Here is an 18,503-nt window from a genome sequence, read left to right as displayed (position 1 = left end):
TAATGTTTCTGTGGTGTTTATTTTCTTATTCTTCCTTTCTTGCTGTCAGGTTATGTGCATATTCAGATGCATCTCGTGAGAGGGGATGACCTTGCAGTGAAAACTAGCTTCAGCCTTCCTCTGAAGCAATGGTTTCGACTGGATATCTCCTTTAAGGGTGGACAGGTATGCTTGCTAATGAATTACAGGATCTAGGCTGAGATTTGTATAATTTGATTGTGCCTCTGACGACTCGTTAGTAGCTGAGACTGAGAGAAATACTGTAAATTGTATATGCTGACAAAGCAAAAGAAAATGTAAAACTAGAAGTTGAGGACATGTTCAGACCATCCTGCTTTGGGAAATCAACTTTGATTAATTGAGTTGGATTGAGTGCACCCTCAGCAAGTTTTCTAATGACACCAAGCTGTGTGGTGTAGTTGAGATGCTGGAGGGAAGGGGTGCCATCCAGTGGACCTGGACAGGCTTGAGAGGTGGGCCAGTGTGAACCTTGTGATGTTCAACAAGTCCAATCCACCTGGGTCAGGGGATTCCCAAGCACAAACATGGGCTGGCCAGAGAGTAGGTTGAGAACAGCCCTGGGGAGAAGGACTTCAGGCTGTGGATTGAAAAAAAATCATTGAATCATTTGGGCTGGAAAAGACCTCAAAGATTATCGAGTCCAGCGTTTGACCAAACACCACGATACCAACTAAAACCAGAGCACTGAGTGTCACATCCACTTGTTCCTTGAACACTTCCAGGGATGATGACTCCACCACTAACACGGGCAGCCTGTTCCAGTGCTTGACAACCCTTTCAGTGAAGAAGTATTTCCTAACATCCAATCTAAACCTCCCCGGGAGCAACTTGATGCTGTAATAAATGTACCCTATAACATTTCTTTTATTGTAATTAATATTTTGTGCTCTTTTAGATTGAAGTAAGCAGTGTTGGGAAGAACTTGAAAAGACATCATCATCAATCTTTTACGTAAGCAGCATTTTCCCCTTTGTGGAGTAATATGTGTGTATATGTTCAGATACAGAGAATAGGAGGAGAGCACAAGTTTGTAACTGAGATTCCAGTTGATTTGAAAAATGTCTGTGGTCTTTTTCCACACTATGCTTTCAAAATCAGTTTGCTTTAATGTGCTTACATTAAGCACAAGCTGAGTATTTTTGTTAATGCCATGAGTTAACATGGTGCATGATCTAGAGTTTGATAACCCCCACTACAAGCTGATTGGCAGGTCAGTGGCATTAAGATCAGTCTTCAAATGAACTTTCGGTCTTACTGAAGTCTAGTTTTACTGTTGATGTGAGAGGTAGTATTAAACCAGGGAAATTGTTACTTGCTTTGCTTAGTTAGAGAGCAAAATTGCTACCAAAAGTATTCTTGCTCTGTTCTTTATTCTAAGCAACAGAATAATTTTTTAAATGGATCTTTAGTTGTTCTCTTTCACTATAATTTAAGATGGACTCTTTCTTGTGCAAATAACTAAAAAAGGCCACTGTTGATAAGGGAACTACCTAACAGTGAACTGCATGGCAAGTCAACCCTGACTGCAGGGTTGTTCCTTCTCTGCTGTGCTTTAAAAAACAGAAATTGCTAAGTTGCAGATGATAACTCTTGGAGAAAGGTAACTTAAATTTTCATATGCTGATTTTAGAAAAGTGAAAGGGAAATGTGGAACTGAAAAAATGGAGGTTGAGTAATGATGCATAAAATATCAAAAGATACTTACAGATCAGAAAAATAAAACACCTTCCTGGTTTAATATGTTTGTAGACAAGGAATTTGTTAATTTTACTGCAAAATTTATCACACTAAATTGCAGAGTAGATTTTGAGAGTAAATAAATGAGAAAAGAAAAGGATACTGGCAATGAGCTTAAGACTGTCAGTTGCAGAAATTCTGAGAAATACTAATTTCTCTTTCTTCTTTCACAGTACCTCTAGATAGTGAGCTTACTTCTCTTTCATGTTCTCAAGTTTTAGGGAAGATTTCTATTATGATGACACTGCTGGATACTTTGTTCTTGGGGGCAGTGGGTATGTAAATGGTATTGAAGCGTTTTTTGGACCTGTGAAATATTATCGTCTCAGTGTGTTGGAAACAGAACAGGTAAGCAGAAGCACTACTTGGAAATGTTGAAATATTAGCAGCCAACTATGACTCTATTTTATTTTTTCAGATGGAGTGCTCATCAGGTGATAAACTAGGGATGAAACACCATAGTATCTGGGAACATATGTCATATATGATAATTTTCTGTTGAAATCTAGCAGTATTAGTTACCATTTCAAATGCTAAATGATAATATTTCGGGAAGTGTGTGTGTAAAGGAGTGTTTGTAAATCTATATTTAATAAGGATGTATTTTCAGTATTGCTTTGTTCGCAGAGTTTCTGATGATACGGAGTTGGACACATTTGATTAATCTATGGTTTTGATAAAACTGATGGTAAAAAGTCACATAGGTTTGGCCAGTTTTGGAAATTTGTCTGTGATTTTTGGATTACGCTGACCATTTAAATAGACAATAGTCTACTGTGGCGAGCATCAGGTTGTCTGACACACTAATATGATGTGCCAGATAAGCTGATGGTAGTGAAGAATCTGTTTCCTTTTGTTATTTGTGTACAATGCATCTTTCTAGCTGAGCATGCACAACAACAGATACTGGCGATGTCATGTATCCATCATTTGCCTTTTTATAGATTTCTAACCCTCATCATGACAAAGACACAGTGGAACAAATTGAACTTTACTACGAGAGATGTATGGACATTCAAGAAATAGTTTATGACTACACATATATTGTAAGACAAGGCGAAAAAATGCGCAGAAGTTGTAAGTGTTGATCTGTGATGAATTCTAAACTGTCATCTTTGGAGACCTGTTTTCCGTCCTTTAATAATCTGGATATTGATCATCAAAAGTAAACTTTAATTCAGTCATAACAAGAAAAAAATGCAATTTGAAGAGTTTAGTCTTGTTACTGATAGCTAGAACTGGGGTTTTGTCCCTGCAAATACTTTTGTGTCATGGAATAAAAACTTAAATTATCTTGATATGTCTTCTCTAATTAGAGAGGTTCATAAAGGGACAAAGAAATACTTTCAAGCTTTTATGTACGCTATGCAATTGCCTCTCTTCCATTTCATTTTTGAAATGACCCTAGAGGCAAATGGGTGGGTTTTGCTAGAATGTTTCTGCCAAAGTTGTCTTACATTCAGTAATTAACAGTTTTCTACCAAAGTGTCCACTTTGGTGAAAGAAGAATGACATAGCTTAAATGTGTGCTGAAAACTAGCTTATGTTTCTAACTAGAATTCGGTTGCATGCATTGTGACTGGAGTATGGAAGAAGAAATCTAAATGTATTTGTAAGTGGCCTGTGCTAGCTGGATGAATTTTTAGCACTGCTTTGTGTTAAGGGTGTGTTCATCTTGTCCATGAATTTTTAGTGTCCTAGAAACATCTTTTTTTCTGTCATAAACTTGTTATCAAGACCAAAAAGTCAGCTTTCATGTCTTAAATATGTTGTTTTCTCTAGGTTACTATGAAAACTATTATTTGGAACTGATTCACAAATATGGAGAAAAATCCAAATGTGATGCTTTCATGTGGGGAAAAGAGCTCAGGGAAAAGTACCACACTTTGTTCAAACTGTTACAAGAGATGGATTTCAGTAGTCCAGATGGTAATCATGTTTCCTTTTTTTTTTTTATTGCTCTTAAATAACTCAACAGTATTTGTTGTGTAGTTTAGTATCATTTGACTTATGTTCATGTGTTATACTTTTGTTTTTCATATCAGCTAACTTTATAAAGGAGTATTATGTGGCTTATATGTTGCAATATGCTGCAGATGAAAGGATGGCTTATTAGATAGAAGGAATCATAGAAGTATCCTTATGCTTTTAGTGGTTAGTTACTTTGAGATGGTCTTTTGGATTTTTATTCACTCTTCATATTCAATAATACCTTGTGTCTCTAGGAATTTTGTTTATCTATGTTGAGAATACCATTCAGCATGAGAAATAACAGAATCTGTCTGAGTCCCGTTAAATTAAGGAGGGGAAATTGGTTCCTAATTTTAACTCTTGCAATAACTGTGTGTCCTATATTTGATTTTTAGTGTTAGAAGATGGAAGTGATACAGTTGTAGAAGTTGGCCGGAGGATATTTGAGAAGGTTGTGAAAGGTCTGTCCAGCGCCAATGGCCTCAGCAATTTGGGCTCCTCTGTGCCTCTCCTGGTGGATTCCAGTTGTTGTGGATACCATAAGGCTTCCTATTTTCTTGCAGTTATATTTGAAACAGGGCTCGGTGTGTCTGTGGATCGTATAAAGGTACTACATTTAATATGTTCTGTTATGTCTGTGAAATCAATTACCTTTAAAGGCTTTTAAGAAATGGGATGATCAATTGAATTTAAAAAAGTGAAGTGGCCTTCAGACCTAGGTGGTGGTTGAAGGGATTCTCCAATAAAGCTACTAATTAATACCTTGATGGCAGTGATACCTATATGAAGGCCTGATGGTGGGAGACTTTATCCTGCTCAAGCAGAACAAGGAAATCAATGATTTAGTAAAGACCTAAAAATGGTGGTAAAGTGAACAGCATAGAGAGTACTGTTTTTCCTAGTCACTGTGGAGCTAGGATGAGTAAGAGCCCTTGAGTCATCCACAGTCATTTGAAGACAGGTAGGAAAAATGTCTCAGATCAGGCAAATCCGAAGTGGAAAGGTTGCATGGTACAGTCAGGAAAGAAGTCTGATTTTAGAGTGTGCAAAAATGTGACGCTGAGCATATTGTGGTCAAATGAGCAAGGGTAGGCAAAGTAGGACAGTTTTCTTTTGTAAAAAAGTGACCGTGCTTCAGCTGAGCAACTGCAGAGTTTGAGAACTCCTGACATCTTAGGCAGGTTGCAAATAACTGAAATATTTCGATGTGATTCTATTGTGAGGTCAAATAAAGGGTAGATGTTCATATGTCCGGGGAAGAAGGCAACTCTAAAATTTCCATTAGATATTTAATTGTGATATAATAGTATAATATCAAACACTCATAAAGAGCAGATGATGTGTCTGTTGTGGATACAGGATTAGAAATCAGAAGAACCCCTGACAGGCCAATCAGAGACCGAGCTCACCTGCAATTCTTCAAAAACAAGAAACCTTAGACAGGAACGTTTTTTATACCCTAATTATAGAGTATACCTAGTGCTAATTATGGAGGCTAAGTCATTTTATCATTTGATCTGCTACAGATAGTGTAGGAAACAATTTAATATCCAGCACAGATGGGACACCACTGGTTTTCTTACTGTGTATGTAAAAAATAATAGTAGTGCTGAAAATGTTTTTTGGCAAATGTGTGGTGCATAGACCAACTAACATGTACCTCAAGGATGATTTGTGCTAAAACCTTATCAGCCATAGATCCCATCCTACTAGTCCTGTCAGAACTCTAGGGTAAGATTCTCAAATGCTGTTTGTTAGCTTCCATATGTTTCCACTGAATTCGGTGTGAAAACTCCAGTTGGCATCAGTGGGAGTAGTTAAGTCACTGCTGAGTATAAAAAGTGTCAGAGTATAAACAACACTGTAGTAAAATGACATTAAAAAATTGCTGCACACTTAGTGGTGACAGAATAAATGCAATACTTGAAAAGTGTTTAGAGCCTAGTTTTTCTCTCAAGTCTTTCTGTGCAAACATAAGACATTTTAACTGCTTTAGGGCTGTGCTTGCTTCTGTAACTGTGTTTACATGATATAGCTAGTAAATCAGCTACGAGTATGAACATTCTGTTCCCTGTAAATCTCCTGCAAAGTGCTTAACTTGTGAGATGTGCAGTGAATTCACCCTTGTTTATGTCTGTTGATTTTTGCCAGGGACTGCTGTATAGTTTAGTTGGTGCTCAGGGGAACGAGAGACTTTCTGTGATGAATCTTGGCTATAAACATTACCAAGGCATTAATAACTATCCACTTGATTTGGAGCTGTCATATGCTTATTACAGTAATATTGCAATAAAGACATCCCTGGATCAACACAATATAAAAGGGGAACAGGTAAAAGAGTTATAAATATATCTGAATTTGTTTTCTGTGCAAGTTATTTTTCATATTTATTTTATGTGGCTAGAAGATTTTTGTCTTGATGTACAAATACTAGCTCATGTGATTTCAGTCCCTGCCTGTGGCAGGGGTGTTGGACTAAATGGTCTTTAAAAGTCCCTTCCAGCCCAAATCATTCTGTGATTCTATGATTGTTACAAAATCCCCCAAATTGTATGTAGATATCATTACTGTGTTTCTTAGGAAGGGGGAATCAAAATCAAAATCGGACTCAAATCCTCAGAATTGTCCACAAGCCTGTTTTTTGTTAAAGCCCAAGCCTTATTCTTGGGCCCTAAATCCTCACTCAGATTTTCAATTATTAATATAATTGGATGTGTTTATTAAGCAACTGATCTGCTGTTTCAGTAGACAGACATCATGAAGTTCCTACAAAAGATGAATTGTCCTCTCCATACTTACACCTTTTCTATAATCAAATTTAATGACTTGGTTAAATAGTTATCTGATAAAGTTACAATAAAATGATTTTAGAATAAGCTGCTAAACAGGAGGTAACAGAACTTTATTTGTAAAGAATAGTCGAGGTAGGTTAGTGCCAGAATCCTGGCTTATCAGAAAGAATGATTATTGTACAAAAGATAGAGAGATTTTAATTGCTGAAGAACTAAAAAAATCAGCAGATTTACCAAGATAAGAGTGCCGTGAGTCAGGTCTTCATCAAGCTTTCTGCTAGCTTTTTTTATCTTTTGAAAGAGATTTCTATAGAAATTAAAAATCCTTAAAATGCTTAAAAACACTTCTTTGTCATTTTTAAGTGCAATTAAAACCAAAAGATGGTTTGGGGTTTCTTTTTCACTTGTTGGGGTCTTGGTATATCTCTCCGTGTAGAGTGGACTTATAGTTTTGGAACAAATCAGTAAATGTTTTTTACAGTGGAAGTGAGAATAGTTCTTAATGCACTGGCCAGCAGAGGAGTGATGAAAATTTTAAAACTGAGAACTGATCGTGAATTTTTAGGGATAAGCAGAAAATGGACAACATTTCCATTTTGGTAGCAGATGTAGAAATTCATTGTGAAATTCATGTGGAAATTAATTTTTTTCTGTTAACCTACTCTTCAGGCATTTGTTGAAACGATAAGACTGATGGATGATGAACTGCTAAAAGCTCAAACAAAAGAAAATGGTGATGTCTTTATGTGGTTAAAACATGAAGCAACAAGAGGAAATGCAGCTGCACAGGTATAAAGTAATACATTTCCCCTTTCTTGGTTTTAGACACGCTCAGGAAAGTACATTTATAGACCACGTAGGAAAGTTGAAGAGGAAAGTGGACAGACATTTTCTCCTTTCACCCAGAATTGCTTTTTTTTTCCCAGCTTGAACTATTTCCCACGTTCCTGTCCAATAATATCCAGTAATCATGCAAAAGCCATAACAATGATGCGAGGCAAAAGGGAAGAGTTGTCAAGTCTTGGCAACCTCCTTCTCTGATCCTTTTCCCTGGTTTTGTATTTGAGACAGTGCAATTACTGCTGCTGATCTGAGACTGGTAGCAATATATTGTAATACTGAGACATTTACATGCATCAAATCCATCTGTTACTTACTTCTGCTCTTAAATCAGTCCAGACTTCTATGATACTGACAGCTGTAAAAAGTACCCTGCTGTAAAGTTAGTATCAGTACGTTCCACCACTGGAAAGGCCTCTGAATATTCCTGATAACCAGTTGTTTTCAAACTATTGAGGGTGTGTAGTATTTTCTTCACATATTTGAAATGCATCTAAGTCTGCAAAAGTCTGCTCCTGCAATTCCAGTTTCAATACTAGCATTTATAGCATTACTCCTGATGTTGTTTTCTTTTAGCAACGTTTGGCTCAGATGCTGTTTTGGGGCCAACAAGGAGTGGCAAAAAATCCTGAAGCTGCAATAGAATGGTATGCAAAGGGTGCAATAGAAACAGAAGATCCAGTGTTAATATATGATTATGCCATTGTGTTGTTTAAGGTAAGTCATGTTTCATGTTTTCACTTCAAAATAATCATTCCTATAACATGATGTTTCTAAGTTATCTGCAGTGACACACAGTAAGAGTGTATACAAGTGCTTTTAGATTTACTCTGAAAATCAATCAATAGTGATGAAGCTAATGTTGACTTTTACCAAAAAGGCACAAAAATTTTAAAACGCCCAATTTGAAAGCAGTCTAGTTACTTTGTTCCTAGCCAGATTCAAGATCAAAATACCAACCAAATTGTGGATAGTAATTTTTCCTAATGTCTTGTCTCCTCAAAAATCCAACCAGCTAGTAGGCATAGGCTTTGGTGTAGAGATGTAGGTAAAGGTTTGATCCTTTCTTAGAATGCCCTTTATTAGATCTCTAGGATTTTTTTTAGTTGGAATTAAATTATCTCCGCGTGCAGTTACTTTTCCCTGCAAGAAGCAGTAGACAGATGAGGCTCAACTGAGGCATAACCCCACCTGAGTCAGATAAAGGTGTATCAGCTAAGTGATGTCACCCCCTAAGACATTCAAGAGCACTAAAAGTTAGAAATATTAGTGAGAAACTGTTTGGTTGTCATTCCTTTGACAGTGGAGGGTTTTTCTCTAGAAAGTGCTTGCTTAAGTTTTGCTTGTGCTGATTTTGAGCACACATAATCTATTTGACCTATGTCTGGAATTAATTTGTGTGAACATCATAAGCATGACATCTGTGTATTTCCCCTAGAGACACTCTTAACATCCTTTTTCAGGAAAGCTGAGAGCTCTTGCTCACTGCCAAGTTGTGCACAACTTACTCCCCTCTGAATGCTATTCGTTCTTCCTTAGCTGCTCAAAATTAATGATCTGTGATATTATTTATCCATAAAAATCCCTTGAATATATTGGTGAAATAATTGTTTCTAGACTGAATCACTGAGATTTTGTGAAGGAAGGATGAACACAAAGCTGTTCATTTTGTTGTAACTGTTTAAAGCCAAATAACAGTAAGTAATAGGATCAACATTAAAAGGCATTTTGAATGTGCATAAGTGAATTTTTATCAGCCTGCATTTGTAAACAATGATTGTTTCACATATCCATTTCCTAGGGTCAAGGTGTGAAAAAGAATATAAAACTTGCATTGGAATTGATGAAGAAAGCAGCAGCCAAGGTAAAATGCAATCAATATTTTATTGTAGGAGTTCTGTACCAGGTGCTAATAACAATGAATTTTATATAAAATGCCTGTTGCCATAATTCCGTGTCAATACTGCTTGCTTCTTCCAGTGTCCTCACCATGAATGGTGAAAGCCTTATTTTCCCAAATTGGGAGACTAGACCACTCAAAATCAGCCAAAATTTCTGTGAAAGAGAAAGAATTCTCTCTACTTATATCTTTTGCAACTTGATGTTAGTTAAGTGATTTACAGAGTGAATATTCAATCCAGGACTGTGTTGTTTGCCTTATGTTCCTAAGCATTAAGGGAGAATACCTGGATGTCCCAAAGCCTCATGGATTTTTCCATAGTAGGGAGAAACATTGATAGGCACCACGGAGCAGAGGAGCCTCACTCCATTTAATGATCTAGTACAGTCAGATTACCCAGGCCATGACTTGGTCCTTAGAATAAAAATGAAAGAGTACCTAGACCTGGAATACATTCCTAGCTCTTAGAACCAGAATTAAATTACTGATTATGACAGTAAGACTTCACTGCTGACCACCATGAGAAAAGATTTGTGTCAGTTCTGTGATTGCTTTGAAACAGGAGAGACTATCTGTTCTACTGCCTGTTTGGGAAAGGCTTAAATAAACTGAGAGGCTTTTATGGTGTCATCAAAATTCCCTTGATTCAGGATCTGAGGAACAGCTTCTTGGAAGACTCCTAGAGACATCAATTTCCTTGCTCTCCTTGAACTCAGATATTTGGGTTCTCATGCTCCAATGCACATTTTCTATACAAAAAAAAAATCACAATTGAAAAGTTTAACAGCTTTTGCATTTTAATGGGCAAGTTAATAACACTGCTGGCAAGTTAATAACACTGCTGGCATACTTACAGCCCCAGATGATCCACCAGTTTATGCAAGGAGGTGGTGACTCATTATAACAAAAAAAAAAACCATCTCAAGATTTTCTCCTCTTGAGCCAAAATGCAAAGATGCAACTTGGTAATAGCAAGTAGCAATATCTTAAGCAGATCTGTATGATGTTGGTGAAATGCATTTTGAAAGCAGCATTACAAAGTTATGTGTTCATTGCTTTCTATTTATTCTCAAGGAAATGTTCTAGTTTAAAACAAGTGGGGTTTTTGATTGCTAATCCTGTCAACCAGTTTCTGGGAGTTCACAAGAATAAGTGGCTTTGAAGAGGAAATGGGAAAAATAGTCACAGTTTGTTCTTGTCAACAAGAGAAAGTCAGTACACGTGGCTGTAGAGTAAGATGACACTGGAGTCTTATTCCTCACTCTAAATACGAGGCCACAAAGAAGAGTAGTGGGGAAAAAAAAGTCAGCAAACCTTTATAACCCCTAGTCCCAGAAGTAACAAAAAGCAGAATCAAATGTATGACCTGAGACTGTTGTTCTCCTTCCCTAAGGGCTTGCCCCAGGCAGTGAATGGATTAGGATGGTATTACCACAATTTTAAAAGAGACTACAGAAAAGCAGCCAAGCACTGGTTAATTGCTGAAGAATTGGGAAATCCAGATGCATCATACAACCTTGGTGTCCTATATTTAGATGGGATTTACCCCGGAGTACCTGGTAGAAATCAAGTGAGTAAATGTTTAACAGTACTATTTCTTACATTAGGGCCCAAGTTAGAAGTTTCTGCCCCATTCTTGAGATTGCTCTGTTCACCCTGAGTTGGATTTTGATACCTTTCATCATAAAGAAGGGTTTTACTGGGGGGTTCAGTCAGATTGCTTCGGGTGGGAGATGTTGCTCAGGTATCTCAGTCAAAATTATGTGCATGTGTTTGTATTCTTTTAATTTAGGAACAAAAGAGGTGCAGGTTTTTTTTCTTCTAGTGACAGCAGCCAGGAAGGATAGTGTGTGCTCTCACATCATGGGACCTTTTGGGTTCTCAGTTTTGGATTGGAAAAGTTTATAGGGAAAGGATTCCACAATAACTGAAAGCAACACAACCTTGTCCCTGAACTCATGAACAGCTATGCTATGTTCACACAGCTTCTGTGAGCCTCAGAACTGCAGTGAGAGGCCTCCAATCCAGACTTGAAAATGTAACTATGTCATACAGTCCTAGTAGATGGCAGTATTTTATTTTGTTTTTCTGTGACAGAACCCATTAACGTGTGTGCAAAATAAATTTTCCCCTAGTAGGAATGGTCTACTTTATTTATATTTCTTTTAATTTACTAGGTAGTGTATGAACAGCAGCAAAAATATAGTGAGGAAGACTTGTAATAAATGCAGGCAGACCTCATACTTAGAGCCAAAAAATGTTTTCAGTGAGGCCTTTCAGTTCTGAGATCTGGATATACTCCAGACAGTGAGCATTTCTGCTGCCAACAGCAGCAGTGCTCACCAACATGTGCATGTGGCAAACACATTTTCCTTCCCCAGGGACCAAAATACACATTCTAGAGTGGACTGATTATAAGAGTACCCCTAAAAATGCCCAGGTTTCTTTATTCATCAAAGCCAATGGCAAGAAGTTATGGCTGTGATGGATACTGTGTAGTCCACAGAAAGCATATATTGATGGTTAAAAATTCCTTGAAATAAATTATTTCAGGATGTGTGCTGGTTTGGTTTACTTTACAGATTACTCTTCCTGAGGGTAAAATGTGGAGTCACAGCCTTCCCACTTCTGTAGCTCTGGCCCTGCTTACTCAATCTGTGTTATCTTTTGTAAACCAGTTTCAAAGATTTGAGCACTGTGGTTGGTCTCTGCTGAACATACTGAGCATTGCTGCTGCTCCACAGCCTTCATTTAGCATCCCAAGTGCAAAAGTCCTGTTCTCCAGGATGCCTTAATAATCTTCCTACTAGTGAATAACTGCTTTTATTTCTGTGAGTGCATGCAAGACTTTTATGTTAGCCAAGCGTTAGTTAAATGTTTAGACACTTTGCTATTTGATGTTCCATATATTACCTGAATATATGTTTTTAAAAACTTTTCCTAGCCTAATCTATTAAAAAATTAGAAGAAAGAATTCATTTCATCTAAGTGCAAAAGTAGTTAAACTGTCTTGCCCTCATTAGCCAGCTACCTATTTTAATTCATTTGATGAAATGAGTCCTGAAGAAGAAATCTCAATGAAGATTAATAATGCAGAGTTGATAATTGTGTCTTGTTTCTTCACAGACAGTTGCTGCACGCTATTTCTATAAAGCTGCCCAAGGAGGACATATAGAAGGGACTTTACGATGCTCTCTGTATTACATCACAGGAAATATGGAAGACTTCCCTAGAGAGCCGGAAAAAGCTGTAATGTAAGTAGTGAGACCATTTATTAAAGGAGAATATATTTCTGATGTGATTATTTTGATTATTGGTGATTTTTAAGTCCATAGTCTAAATACCTTGTACTTCACGGTGCTTACCTCCTTGGCAAAAGGTTCTGCAGTAATGTTTGATCTGCATGAATGTGTATTATTTAGATGACCAGTAGATTTTGAGAGATATTGAGTACTTCTAGTACTTTTCTTTTCCAGAAAAACTCGGAGAGATTGTATCAAACTGTTGGGGTCTCCCCCCCTTGCCATGGAGCCCTGGGAGAGGGGCCCTGGGGGGGAGGCACGGGGTTTCCCTGCCCCTGGTCAGCCTCGTTCCCATTGGTTGGTTTGTGTTCCCTGCACGGGCAGAAGGACCCTCAGGTCCCGTGATTGCCTCAGTTCCTCGGCAGAGCCCCAGCCATGCGGCTGGAGAAATAAACATCTCTGAAACATCTACCACGAATCTGTCCATATATACTTGTTTTCCACGGGACTCCTGGTTTGATATATGCGTGTTGCAGTAATCCCCGCTGTACGGCCAGAAAAGAAACAGCTCTGGCAGACATCATAGTTGAAATGTTTTAAGCTCCGGTACCTAAATCCAACAATTGGACACTCTTTACAGATGTTGCATTTGGCCTGATGTTTTGCTGTTTCTGCAGCTGCCACACAGTGTAGAGCTGGTAGCCACACCATAGACTGTGGTTCTAAGCGCATCCAGTCTATAAATTGCTTTACAGTTATTTCCGGCTTATTGTGGTTCTGTTGGAAGCAGCTGCGCACACTGGGTTCAGTGTTGCTGCCACCAAAGGCTGCCACTTCCCCAAGCTGCCGTGGGATCTGGATAGCATCGTGAAGCAGAAGGCCCAGCTGCCTCTGGTCACACATTTCTGTAGGGCCTGCCACCTCCTTGAAGAGATATCTGTACTTCTCTTCCAGAAGGCCCTTAGAAAGAGACATCAAGCTAATTTTCAGGGACTGCACTCGAATTTTTCCAGTTCGGCCACTATCATACACATTGAGCAGCCAGTTAAGACACATGTCTACACAGAGAGGAACATTCACCATATCTTTGTGTTTAAACAACGTCCTCGTCTTTGGGTATTCAGTGTTGCACTGTTTCAAGTAGAACACGCGGTCAGAGCGCACCGTGTGTCCCGGGGTCCCGTGCAGGCTTCTGATGAGGTGGAACGCGCGGCCAGCAGGTTGTAGAACAGGGCTGTGCTGCACGCCAAGGAGCACTGGCTCACATCCCAATGAACACTTCACATGGTCTGTGGTCTGCCAGTGAAACTTGAGCAGCAAGCTGGAAATGTGTTGTTGATTTGCTCCATAACATCTGTTAGATCTGTGTTGGTATCATGAGGTGGAACTAACAAGTCATCTGTCTGATGGAACTGTGAGCTTGTGTCCGGCTCGAGCGGGAAGCCAAGGGCAGAGTGCTGGGGCGAAGCACAGGGAGAGGTGCCATTGAGCCGGGAGTCTGACTCGGGCTGTTCGAGTAGCTGCCGTAGCCGGTGAAGCTGAGACTCCAATTGTTTATTGTGATCTTCCAATATTTGCATCCTTGCTTCCAGACGACCTTTATGGTGCCTTAGGAGTTTAGCTTCAGCAATGAGCTCGGCATCTTCAGAAGCATGCTGAGGTGACACAACGGAGTCAGGAGGTGATGCAAGAGGGTTTATTCCTCTCCAAAAATGTTGCTCCTTTAGTTGCTCGTATTCTATCTGCAGACTCCTTTGCTCTTCCTCAAGGTCAGCAATGATACGCTCCAACTCTCCCCGCTCTTCCTTCTCCACTGACTTGAGTATCTGAGCAGGGCACTGTGGCTGACTCACAGGTGACTCTCCTCCCAGCGTCTGACAATACTGCTGGATAAGGGCATGCTCATCCTCTACGCTTCCTGTGGTGGAGCTGCTGTCCATGTCCAGAAAAACTTGGAGAGATTGTATCAAACAACTCTGAGAGGTTGTATCTAACAAAGGCTTGCTTTTTTTTATTTTCAAAAAATATCAGTCTCCTGACGTGGTAGAATTGGCATTTTGTATCAAAAAATAGGAAGATAATTATTGATAGCACCTATTAATTTACATTTGTTTTCTGAAAAAAACATTGCTGCGAAAAAAACATAGGATGCCTCTAATACACTCATAGAGATGAATGGACTTCATGTTCTCAGTCAATTGTTACAGGATTGATGCAGTGACTACTGTTAAATTCCATAATTTGTCTTATAGAAGAAGTCAGAGGGTGATCCCATATCCTTTTGTGTTCTTGGAGTCTGCGTGAGTTGGGATAACATTACTGGAGCACAACCATTCATTTTTTGTTTGTTCTATTCCACAGCTGGGCAAAACACATTGCAGAGAAGAATGGCTACTTAGGTCATGTAATCAGAAAAGCTCTCAATGCTTATCTGGAACTTTCATGGTATGTTTCTTCTGTTCTCTTTATTTTCTATTTTTCACTTACTTTATAGCAAGATAAAATAATTAATAATAGGTGATCACCTCAAAGAAAAAAAAAGTAGTAGCACTACAGAAATCAGTTGCAAAACATCCATTGAGATAAAGGGAAGGAGGAGTTGACCCAAAATGGAATTCAACAGCTCTGACAGAATGAAATGAAAAGGAGTTTGTAGTGTGGAATAGTTGTATCAACTGTCTGTGGTTCTCATCCCATAATATTTGTATAACGTGCACTGGATTAACCAGAGGAACACCTTTCACTTCTACTATTCTCTGTGTTACAAATCTCATACGTTGCTTTTTCTCTTCTGTATAATTCTGTGTCATGAAAACTCAGGCTGCTGGATTAGATTTATTCGTTTTTCTGTGAATGGTTAGTAGTATCTTTTGTGTAAGCATAATAGGAGGCTGTAATATCCAATGAGCCTGTCAAGAGGTTTCAAAATAGTGTCCAGGTTAATGCTCCACCTTTGCAGCCTCTGTAGGCATGAGCATCAGATACTGTGTGTGCAAACATCAGACTGTCATATGTGATTAAAACAATGGCTCATTTGTCCTGCAGCTTCCCCCTGTAAGTACTGAATTAGTGCTTCAGGCTAAGGAGATCTACAAGAAACTTTCAGTGGACAGTTCTGGAGTAATGCATTCCTGGAAGAAGTGTCTTTTTTTACTCAGTCCATCACAGACATTTCTCCTTAGACCTGAGCTCACTTTTCAACACTGAAAAAATATGTTGACGTTTTTGTAGCGTGTTCTGTTGTGCCTGTGACTTTGCCCAGCTCACTTTGCATTTCACAGGTAGATGACAGGTAGAGCATTAAGATTCCAGAAAGTCTGGGCTCAACAGCTAGGAGGGAAAATCTGCTGGAGTCCTACTTGAAATGCCAGGGTGTAAGTTGCATAGGTGTGAATTATTGCACTGCCAGTCAGACCAAGTAATATGTGTTCTTCAGTCATTGTTTGCAGACACGTTTCACACATCTCTCTGTCATGGTAGTTTGATCTTCAAAGAATGATTTAAATGTCGTAAATGTAATTTCTTTTCTTAGTTGCCCTTTGAGACTTAAGGATCAGATGAACCGATTTCCCCGCTTTCCCCTGAACTCCTTCTGTAGTCCCAGGTCTCTCTTTCGCTAGATGTTTTCACAGGGAAAGTACAAGGAATAATTTGTAATCATGCAGAAACAGCTGGATAACAGGAGGTTACACCTGCTAGTTCTGTAAGGACAACTTTCACAATTTGATTTAAAGTTGCTTTGCTTAAGCAGCTACTCTTGAAGTCAAATGTATATTTGACCATATGTGCTTCCAGTTAAACAAGCCACTGAACCCTGAAACTTGCCATAGTTTTGCCTTTGTGTTGTGGAGAAAATCATTGGCATCATTAATTTTTAATAGGAAACTTCAGAAGGAAAAAAGTACACCAAGTGGGTTTTTTTAATTATCTTGGGATTTTGAAACTACACACATGATTTTAAAGACTTCCTCTTAATTTTGCATGCACAGTCTTCATATTATAGAGTAGATGAGTGGCAGAGAACATGGGGGGCGCTCTTGTCTAGTATCAGAATACTGAATTGCTATACTGCAAACATAGTATTAAATTTTACTACTTGCTTTACAGTCAGTGAGATGCATAGAGTCCTTAGAGGGACAGAGACTGTTGTTCTAGTCATACATTCAAGTATATGGAGAGACAAATCCTGTTTCAAAAAGCTCAGTCTAAAAAGACAAGAAAAAACAAGTCACATAAATAACAGGTAAAGCATACCAAAGAAACACTCAGATGAATGTTAGACAGATACATACACAGCTAAGTTAATTGCAGATTTTTAAGTAGAGTCTTTTAAGAGTATTTTATCTGAAACATTATAATAGAGAATTGGGCTTAGTATCAGATCTTCTTTCCCATCAGTCTGGCACTTACAGTAAATGCACACTGGAGCCAGTCGAGCTTCAATGCAAGAGGGAAAAGGCTGCAAATTCACAAGATCCAGCATGGCTGGTTACACCAAGGATTGCCTCTACATGTCGCTGTTGCACGGGTTTCCCAGCCTCTTGCTCTTAAACTTTGTACCAAAATTTTGCTTGTAGGCAATTTTATAAATTAATTTAGTGCTTTTGGGGTTTTTTTAACTGTAACTAAAATGCATGTTATTTTTGTAAGGTTTTTCATTCATTTATTTTATCTAACATTAGGCATGAAGCTCTGCTGCATTATATTTTAGCAGCTGAAACTGGGATTGAAGTGTCACAGTCAAATTTAGCACACATCTGTGAAGAAAGACCAGTGAGTAAATGTATTCACAACTCATTATCCTGAAAGGAGCACTTGTTAATAATCATGTGATCCTAGTCTCTTACCTGAGATATGAATGAATCAATTCTTTTCTTTATAGGACCTAGCAAGAAAATACCTAGCAACTGATTGTGTCTGGAGATACTACAATTTCTCTGTTTCTCAAGTCAATGCTCCGTCATTTGGTATGTATAAGGAATTCTTTCTGAATTTTAATTTTACTTTTTTTAAAATTTCAAAAACTGTGTTTGTCACAACTTCTATGTGAGTAAGCAACTTGAGGGAAGATTAATTCCTGCTAATCATACATTTCCTTTTTCATGTTTTGATAGGAATATCAGGAGAGAAAAGGTGATTAAAGTGTTGTATTTCAGCACACGTTTTCCAAAAATTTCCTTTTTATGACATTAAATGGATAAAATTTTAATAAAATAAAATAAAAAAGCTAAGCCCTGAGGAAGGGCTAGATATTTAGGAGTCTAAGCAGTTGACTGAAAGTTTAAGGAAAAAAAGCAGTAGACTCTAGGAGCTCATGCTGTTTGGTTTATCAAAGGGAAAATCCAAAAGCAAATATACTTCCATATCATAATTGAGTCATGAGAAACTAATAAAGGCTAAGGGATTCCTTATCTAATTTATTACTAGTTTTTCTCTTAGGGTACAGAGTTTATCAACATTGGTTGAGCTTACCTTGGAGAACTAAAGGATTCTCTGTTAAAAAAAAAAGGTCTGTTTGCAAATAAGTTACATTCCTCAGGCCTTAAATTCTACTACATCTATGACTTCAATAGCTAAGTCATTTTGGTGCCTCTGAAAGCTTTACTGAATATTTGAAAATATCTGATTGTCTCACAAGAACATTGAAGTAATTTGTAACATTCTTGTGGAAAAGTGGAGTGTAAAAATAATTCATGCTATTTAAATAAATACATAGTGTGGAGCATTTAAATGTGTGGAAACTGAATAGCACGTGGATATAGCCTGAAGCCACAGGAGCTGACAAACACTGTTGGCTTTCCTGAGGAGCTTGTAGACACCTTAGCAAGGTGTAGCTTGGTTGACCCTTTGGTAGATCCACTGGTACGATCTTACATTAGAAAAACTTTTGAAGGTCAGACTCATAGGATGGGAATGTCATTCCATTTCAGTCCACTGTAAAAACATGTGGGATTTCTAGGTAGCTGCTATAGACACACAAGGCAAAGTATAGAAGAGTTT

The 18,503-nt window shown here is 38.2% G+C and overlaps 1 protein-coding gene across 1 annotated transcript in view; it reads left to right on the top strand.

Annotated features, from left to right (window-relative positions):
* SEL1L3 (SEL1L family member 3) overlaps positions 1 to 18,503 on the top strand; it is a 35,997-nt gene that overhangs the window by 10,696 nt on the left and 6,798 nt on the right. The window contains exons 5-19 of the mRNA XM_032110477.1: positions 50 to 165; positions 917 to 972; positions 1,974 to 2,106; positions 2,703 to 2,835; positions 3,541 to 3,687; positions 4,125 to 4,336; positions 5,881 to 6,060; positions 7,191 to 7,310; positions 7,938 to 8,078; positions 9,163 to 9,225; positions 10,655 to 10,831; positions 12,388 to 12,515; positions 14,865 to 14,948; positions 17,186 to 17,276; positions 17,386 to 17,470. Coding sequence (XP_031966368.1) covers positions 50 to 165; positions 917 to 972; positions 1,974 to 2,106; positions 2,703 to 2,835; positions 3,541 to 3,687; positions 4,125 to 4,336; positions 5,881 to 6,060; positions 7,191 to 7,310; positions 7,938 to 8,078; positions 9,163 to 9,225; positions 10,655 to 10,831; positions 12,388 to 12,515; positions 14,865 to 14,948; positions 17,186 to 17,276; positions 17,386 to 17,470 — 1,866 coding nt within the window. The remainder of the gene's footprint in view (positions 1 to 49; positions 166 to 916; positions 973 to 1,973; positions 2,107 to 2,702; positions 2,836 to 3,540; positions 3,688 to 4,124; positions 4,337 to 5,880; positions 6,061 to 7,190; positions 7,311 to 7,937; positions 8,079 to 9,162; positions 9,226 to 10,654; positions 10,832 to 12,387; positions 12,516 to 14,864; positions 14,949 to 17,185; positions 17,277 to 17,385; positions 17,471 to 18,503) is intronic.

This window comes from Corvus moneduloides, chromosome 5 (assembly GCF_009650955.1).
Source record: "Corvus moneduloides isolate bCorMon1 chromosome 5, bCorMon1.pri, whole genome shotgun sequence".
Classification (NCBI taxonomy): domain Eukaryota; kingdom Metazoa; phylum Chordata; class Aves; order Passeriformes; family Corvidae; genus Corvus; species Corvus moneduloides.
The sequence above is the reverse complement of the archived record's forward strand: the minus strand, read 5'-3'. Positions and strand labels throughout refer to the sequence as shown.